The sequence below is a fragment of the Drosophila obscura genome, unplaced genomic scaffold (assembly GCF_018151105.1).
Source record: "Drosophila obscura isolate BZ-5 IFL unplaced genomic scaffold, ASM1815110v1 contig_31, whole genome shotgun sequence".
Lineage (NCBI taxonomy): Eukaryota > Metazoa > Arthropoda > Insecta > Diptera > Drosophilidae > Drosophila > Drosophila obscura.
Window position 1 is genome coordinate 1249212 of NW_024542819.1, and position 8128 is coordinate 1257339.

An 8128-nucleotide genomic window follows, 5' to 3' on the forward strand; every position below is an offset into this window, starting at 1 on the left:
ATGCTTAACGGGACCACACCGCTTGAATGTTCTAGAATCTAAACATATTTGTTCTTGCGAAACCCATGTACAAATTTAATTTAACTAACAACGCGCACTGTAATCAATGAATCCACTCACCTGACTTTAACAACACTGAAAAACCACTTTTAAAAGGAATAAACATATAAATAGACGCTCAACTCAAAAAAATCACAGCCGCTCGCAACAAAAGATTGCACCAAATAATCGGGTTTTCTCCCCACATCCCTTTGAGGAGACGAAATGCGCGAGAGTAGAAGAGTTAGGGTCAAATGCAGGTACAGAAAACTAAGAATATGAGAGAGAGGGAAGTCTATGGATATCTGCTTCTCTTTCTTACGAGTCAGCTTCGATCTGCAGCAGTTGAAGCTGGTCAGAATTTCATGCTGACGTCGACGTCAACGCCTTTGTTTACGTCCAGCCCGAACAATTTTTCCTATGACACTTTCATGCCGTGACAGCCAGAACTGCAGGGAGATCAATACCTCTAGTGGCAAAAACTGATAAATCTCGTGGCAATCCATGGTTCAACATTTCGAAAATGGAAGCGGTAAAAAACTAGCCAGCATGCTGAGCAGTATAAGCTACTTAGGAAGAAGGTGATACAATTAAACAACTCAGAGAAACTCAAATATTTGTTTAAAAAATTCATTAAGGGAACATCAAACAAGCAGACATGGTCCTACATTATGCAGCTGGGTATTCGATCCTGATGTACTCAATGAACAATTTTTAGACTGCAAAGTACCTGAAGTGACTAAAACTGACTATGTTGAGCATTTGCCCCAAAATCTATATAGAAACTGTGATGATGTAAACTGCTTTTGTGATAATGGTACCTGTGATAATAGTTTTAGTTTTTCATGTGTAACTGAGTTAGATGTCCTCGAATCAATGTTAAAAATTAATTCAAATGCCACTGGCATTAATGATATAAATCCAAAATTTATTAAATTGTTATTGCCAAAAATAATGCCATACATAACCCACTTATACAACACAGCATTGACTCAATCAATAAATCCTGATTTTTAGAAAGTAGTCAAAATACTACTAATTCCAAAATCTGCCAACGAATACAGGCCAATTTCCATTTTACCTTTATTATCAAAAGTGTTAGAACGACTATGGCTGGTCAGATGACAAATTACTTGACAGCTAATAAACTCTCGACTGACAAACAGTCAGGTTTTCGTGTGGGAAGAAGCTGTACAACAGAAATAATAAACGTAGTGGAAGGTATCGGAGAAAAATTGGACAATGACAATATAACGTTCTTGACTCTTTTAGACTATAGTAAAGCTTTTGACACGGTTAACCACGAAATTCTTTGTTTTAAACTAAGTCATCTATGTAATTTTTCGAGTGCAGCAATAAAGCTGATCTTCTCTTATTTGAGTAATCGGATGCAGACTGTGTCCATTAACAATGTGTATTCGTCTTTCCTATGTCTCAAGCGTGGAGTTCCTCAAGGATCTGTCCTCGGTCTATTACTATTCTCTGTGTATATTAATGATCTTCCGAGTGTATTGACAAATTGTGAAGTACATATATATGCTAATGACGTTCAAATGTATGTTAGCTGTCCTATTAGTAGAATTAATGACTGTGTTCGTGTTTGTAATAGTGAATTAAAAGCCATAAGTCAGTGGGCAAAAATCAATGGGCTAGGATTAAACCCAAATAAGTCAAAATGTATAGTCATAGGTAAAAGACAGTTCAACACTGACACTCTACAAAAATATCGATTGAATATGTAAAACGGGCCAATAATTTGGGTTTTACATTTAATCAAACGTTGACATGGGATGGCCACATAAGTAAATCAGTCGGAAAAACATATGGAATCCTTAGATCGCTAAACATAACGAAAGATTTTTTACCACTGAAAATCAAACAAACAATTGCAACAATATACCTCACACCAGTACTTCTTTATGGCATCGAAGTCTTTAGTGACTGTAACTCCGCTAGCCAACAAAAGCTGCAAATTGCTTTTAATAATATCGCGAGATATATTAATAATAGAAACAGAACTGACCGTATTTCTAACGTAATGATTAAGATATTCGATATGCCACTTAAATCCTGGACAAACCATATTATTGCAGAAAATTATATACACCAAAGAACCTTGTTACCTATACGAAAGATTAAGGCTTAGCACGTCAAGAAGGACCAGAAACATTATGACAGTTAAATACAAGTACTCCTGCACAATGCGGCAGTTCTTTGTATATGCTGTCCGCATTTGGAACCAACTTCCCCACGGCCTTAAGGCCATAAGTGGCGCGAAGCAATTCAAGATTTCACTGGAGGAACATCTGCGCACTGCCTAACTCTAATAATTTAAAGTTTTTAATAGTGGGGATGGATGAAGAGAGAGCGAGACCTATAGAAATGAAATTAAATATATTCTGTCAGTAAATGTTAGTACATAAGTTCAATTATAATTCTAACTGTAATTACTATTAAATAATACTATGTATTCTGAATTTTTAAATGTTAATAACTATTAGAATTGTTGTGACTTAATTTATAAGTATTTATATGCTTCTCGCGCTAGGATGGAAAGTACAAAATACAAACAAAATACCTGAGCCAGAAGTCATGTTGGCTAGGCGGACCACCATTCTTGAGGCAGCCAGCGGGCAGCTGGCTACAGCCTGAATCCAGAATTGAAGCAGGTCCGGATGGTAACGACGAAGAAGAGATGCCAAGTGAGTTTTCGCAGGTTGGTGCGAACGACTTTTGGATTTCCTTTCAGAGATTCTCGAGCTACAGTCGGCTACTCAGGACTACAGCCTGGGTTCACGCGCTGGTGCCGTGGCAAAGAAGCGAGCCTTACTGCAGGCCCCGGAGAACCTGTTGGTGAGACAGGCACCACGTGAAGCGTTTCCAAACGAGATGCGGTCGACAGCAGACTGGCACCCTACATAAGATGACCTTGGAGTTCTGAGAGCCTATGCCAGAGTTGATGCCGCATTTTGCATGCCGTACAGTGCGAGGAGGCCGTTAGTTCTGGCACAGTCTCACGAAGATGATTGCGCATCATTTCCACGCCAAGATAAAGCATCAAAATGTGGATGCTACGATTACGGAGTTTTGGACGAGGATCTGGACTACGAAGCTGAGACGTGTACTACAAAGGGTGATCTCAGCGTTCAACGTGTGCAAGTTTCAAAGTGCGCGGCCGACGCCGCCAATAACCCTGCCGGAAGATCGCTTGGAGGCCAATGTTTGGCAGTTCAAAAATAGAGGGCTGGATTACTTCTGACCACTGTTGGTGACAGTGACGCGTCACAAGGAGAAGCGATGGGTTGCCCTGTTCACATGCTTAACGACCTGTTTCATCTGGAACTGGCGTATGACCTGTCGACGGATTCCTGTATAATTGCGATAAGGAATTTCGGAATAGCGCGACTAATGAGGGACCGTTTCTAGAAGAGGTGGGTCTTGGAGTACCTGCCTACACTCGTGCGACGAGAGAAGTGGCGCCAAAGGACGGAGCCGATTCGCCAAGGTGACATGGTCTTCATCTGCGAAAAGAGTGACGTAAGGGAATCGTGGAGGAGGTCTACAAAAGAGTTGATGGAGTCATTAGACGCGCTAGTGCGTGAACGACGGCGGCCTATCCAGGATTATGATGAGTCCCGTCTCCGAACTGGCGGTTTTGGATTTGAGTGAAGCGGTTCTTCACGGGGTCGGGGATGTCGCGGGACGGTTATCTGTAGCGATATGTATTTTAGTACATCTAGATGAACGTATATGAAATGTATGGATTTTGAACCCTGGAATGAACGGGAATATTTTCGGAAGCATTTTAAGCTGCACTTTTGTATTTTCGCGTGGTTAGAGCAGGAGGAAATACTGCGGTAAGAATATTTGTGAGACTTGTATGAGAATATGTGACCATCTTTACTTATTCAGAATAAAACGGGCTTACGAAAAAACATAATTCTCGTGGGGATATATCGGCCGTTGAAGGCAACTCCGTGGGACCACTGACAAGGTTGTAGTGGTTTGTTTTTCATACAACCTGATTTGCAACAGCCACCAGGCTTATTGCCCTGAAAAAAACATCTAACAGTAATCTCGCTTCACCAAAGCGTTCCACAGAATTGGGATTCATACTGTTATACACCAGCTAAAAAATTGGAAAGTAGGCTCACGAACTCTTCAAATATAAAAATCCTCGTTAAAATTTGAAATTTCACTTACATGTCTTCCTTAGATAAAAATTTAGATGCAAATTAACTTCTGTGGTATCGTGTTTTTATTCTCTTCGCCGCTGCCCAAAGCCACCCATTTTGGTGTAACAGTTTTGTTGTTTTGATGATATTATTTCTTAGTTCTAGGCGAGGGATCGGCCCTTCAGCCAATTTTTTCCTTTTTTAGATTTTATGAAATAGCGAGGGATGGCCCTTCAGCTTCTTTCTCTCGTGGCTCGCTGCTGCGAGTGTGATCGTGTTGGTTTGTATTTTCACCTGATCTGCACTAACAGAACCAGTATAGTATTGTCTCCGCACTGTACCTCACTTCTCACTGTTCGTAGCGGGTATCCTCGACCGCGCTAAGTAATTCACACACAGTGGGTTTTGTTCGCGATGCACTTGCTTGTCTGTGTTTATCGACCCCACTATACACTTCTTGCACTTCTTTTCGCGCGACTCGTGCAGCAGGCGTTGTCTCCGCGCTGAATGAGTATTGCACTTTTCACTTTTATCGGGTCGTTGGACTAATTAAAATTACGATCCGCCGTTGGGCGCCAGTAATATTTTATATCCTTTCTGTTGTGTTTCGGTATGGAGAAAACGTTGTGTTCAGGGTGAGAACTAAAATCGAACTGACTTTATTACTCTCTCAAGCGCTCTCTGAGCATACATACATTCGGGTGAGGTAGTGTTAGTGTGTATGTGAATACATTTCAATGGATCGTGAAATAATACTTATGTTGCTAACATATAACACATCTCTCCCCTTAAATTACGGTTTGTTAATGATTTTTACGTTTCCTCTAAGGCTAAGGCGAGTAGCGGCTGGGGACTCTGCGTTGGCGAGTGCTGCTACGGATGGGGATACCCGAACGTCGTTGTTGGGGTTGTTGTAGAACGTTTTGTGTAGATGCTGCAGGCACTTCGTTGGAGCCAGCAATAGATTGAGAATTCTGTACTGGATCGGATGACGGTTCTTCTTCTTGGGTTAGTGTCGTCGGAGTTGCGGGCGAACTTGAGACTTCAGGAGCCCACCAAAACTTATTGTTGTCCTCGTTGTAGCTGGAGCTGCAGTTATCAGGGTCAGATCTTGGCTTTATCTGGTTTATGTGGCGCTTGATGAAACCTGTGGATGAACGAAGGATAAATAACATACGACCTATAGGCCGATCGATGATAGCTTTTATCCACTTTTCTCCCCTTGCATAGTTTCTGGCAAAAACTTTCTGATTAGGAGAATACTTTGTTTGCTGCGTCTGCTTGCTTTCAGATCTCTTCTCGAAGAGTTGACTTAAGATCGTTCGAACCGGACGACCATGAAGAAGTTCTGCAGGTGTTTTTCCTTCAGAGTTAGGTGTGAAACGATACGTGCTGAGGTACTTTGTTACGGCTGTGTTGACTCGATATCCATCCTTTATATTTTTGCTGACGGACGTTTTGAATGTTTGGACGAAGCGCTCAGCAAGTCCATTTGATGCTGGATGAAATGGGGCGGTTGTGATGTGGCTTATTCCATGCAGCTGACAGAACTGATTAAACGAGTCGGATGAAAGTTGAGGCCCGTTATCACTGACTAAAGTTTTAGGATAACCCTCAATGGCAAAAATGGATGTAAGTGCGGCTATAGTGTTTTCTGTTGTTGTCGCTGTCATTTGTACTACGAACGGAAACTGAGAATGTGCATCGACGCAAATTAACCACATGGAGTCAAATATAGGACCGGCAAAGTCGATGTGTATTCTTTCCCAGGCGGATGTCGTTTTTGGCCAGCTCTGGAATTCCTTTACTGGGGCTGGATTGCCTATCTTGCAAACGCTACAATCCTTTGCAATTGTTGCGATATCATCGTCGATACCTGGCCACCACACGTGTTGTAGTGCCAGTTGTTTCATGCGTACTATTCCCCAATGACCCTCGTGGAGGATATTTACAATCTTATTCCGTAGAGTTTGAGGAATGATGATTCTATTTACGTCAGAATGGAGACATGGTAGCTTGTTGTTAATCGTCAGGGCGAATCTACGATTATAATATGGCAACATTTCGAGATCCTGCTGTTGTTCTGGCCAACCAGTAGATACGAATTGATAGACCTTTTTTAGAGTACGGTCGTTTTGAAGATGTTGCAAGATTATGTCGGCATTTATTGGACATGTCATCTCGACGACATTGTAGCATACCTCTTCTGTGTCGAACTTTTCATCCGAGCTGATAGGAAGACGTGAGAGTGCGTCTGCATTTCCATGAGCTGTGGTGCTGCGATACCTTATTTCAAAGTTGTATGCCATCAAGATTATAGCCCAACGTTGAAGCCTGTTCGAAGTCATCGTAGGCAGATGCTTGCTTGGGTTGAATATCGTGACCAATGGCTTGTGATCCGTAATGAGAATAAACTTTCTGCCGTAAAGGTACTGATGGAATTTCTTTACCCCAAATACAATCGAGAGTGCTTCCTTTTCTATTTGGCTGTATCGAACCTGGTGGATATCTAAGGTTTTAGATGCAAATGCTATTGGTCTTTCCTTACCATCTGCTTGAGTGTGTGACAATACCGCACCAATGCCATATGAAGATGCATCGGTGGCTAGAACAAGCGGTAGATGCTCGTTGAAATGTGCTAGTTCTGTAGCGTTGAGAATGTGTGCTTTTAAAGCTGTAAAAGCCTGCTGCTGACTCCGACCGAATTTGAAGACTACGTTCTTCCTTCGAAGCTGATTGAGCGGAGACGCTAGCTGAGAAAAATTGGGGATGAAATTGCAGTAGTAGTTAACTTTTCCCATGAAAGCATCCAGCTGCTGTAGATTAATGGGGGGTTTCAATATCTTCACAGCTTCTAGTCCCGAGGTATCCGGAAGGATGCCCTTGATGCTTACTCTTCTTCCGAGATACTCAATTTCGTCTCTCAAGAAGAAACACTTCTCCCTCTTACATTTAATGCCATTCTCTCGTAGAATGCGTAAAACTTGTTCGAGGCGGGCAAGGTGCTGCTCAACTGTTGGAGCTGAGATTATTATGTCGTCTAGGTAATTTCCACAACCTTCTATGCCACTCAGAAGTTGTTCAAGATGACGCTGGAATATAGCTGGAGCGCTCGCTATTCCATATGGTAAACGTTGGTATTGGAAGAGACCCAATGGCGTGCTGACGACCATAAGTTCTTTTGCCGCATCATCTAACTCCATTTGAAGATATGCGTCTTTCAAGTCGATTTTGGAGAAATGGGTGCCGTGACGGATCGTATGTAATAAAGACTCACGTGTTGGCAGTGGATATTGCTCGATGTCCAATTGTGAATTGACACCTTGTTTGAAGTCGCCACAGATCCGTAGTGCTCCACCTGGCTTGGGTGCTAGTACTATTGGTGATGCCCAGTTGCTGAATTTGACTGCTTTCCAAATACCGGCATCTGTGAGACGCTTAACTTCCTCCTTGAACTTTTCCATTTGAGCAAATGGAATTGGTCTGCTTTTGTAGAATTTCGGCACGAAATTTTGCTTTAAGTAGATGCTTGCCTTAAAGTTTTTTATTGTACCGATAGCCGGTTCAAATACTTCTTTGTACTTGTTACAAAGATCAGTCATTTGAGAACCCTGCACTTGACTCACATTTGAAATTTGTTGAATTTCGAAATTGAATGTCTGAAACAAATTATGACAACATTTGCCAATTTATTGCCACACTTTGCTACAGTGTGCAATTCACCCAGCACGGGGATTTGTTGTTGGCCAAACGCATGCAAAATGCGATCACACTTCCGCAGCTTTGGACTTTTGAGTTGTTTGTAAGTTTTCAAATTCATAACAGACACAGTTGCGCCAGAATCCATTTGGAAAGAAATGATTTCGTTGAAGATTTGCAGGTCGATTAAATTTTTATTTCCATCCAACTGTACC

At 41.9% G+C, this 8128-nt stretch overlaps 1 protein-coding gene across 1 annotated transcript; it reads right to left on the bottom strand.

Moving 5' to 3' along the window:
- Positions 1-4843: 4843 nt before the first annotated feature.
- On the bottom strand, positions 4844-7816 carry LOC111076544 (uncharacterized protein K02A2.6-like). Its single transcript, XM_022370377.2, has 2 exons — positions 6763-7816; positions 4844-6712 (listed from the first exon to the last, which is right to left on the bottom strand). The coding sequence occupies exons 1-2, from the start codon at positions 7814-7816 to the stop codon at positions 6507-6509; spliced, it is 1260 nt and encodes a 419-aa protein (XP_022226069.2). The 3' UTR covers positions 4844-6506.
- Positions 7817-8128: the final 312 nt, after the last annotated feature.

Excerpts from the sequence above, each read along its gene's own strand:
- LOC111076544 (XM_022370377.2), bottom strand. The coding sequence starts at position 7,816 with ATGACTGATCTTTGTAACAAGTACAAAGAAGTATTTGAACCGGCTATC. Across the intron at positions 6,713-6,762 it reads GTCACACACTCAAGCAGATG|GTTCGATACAGCCAAATAGA; the intron begins GTAAGGAAAGAC and ends GATATCCACCAG.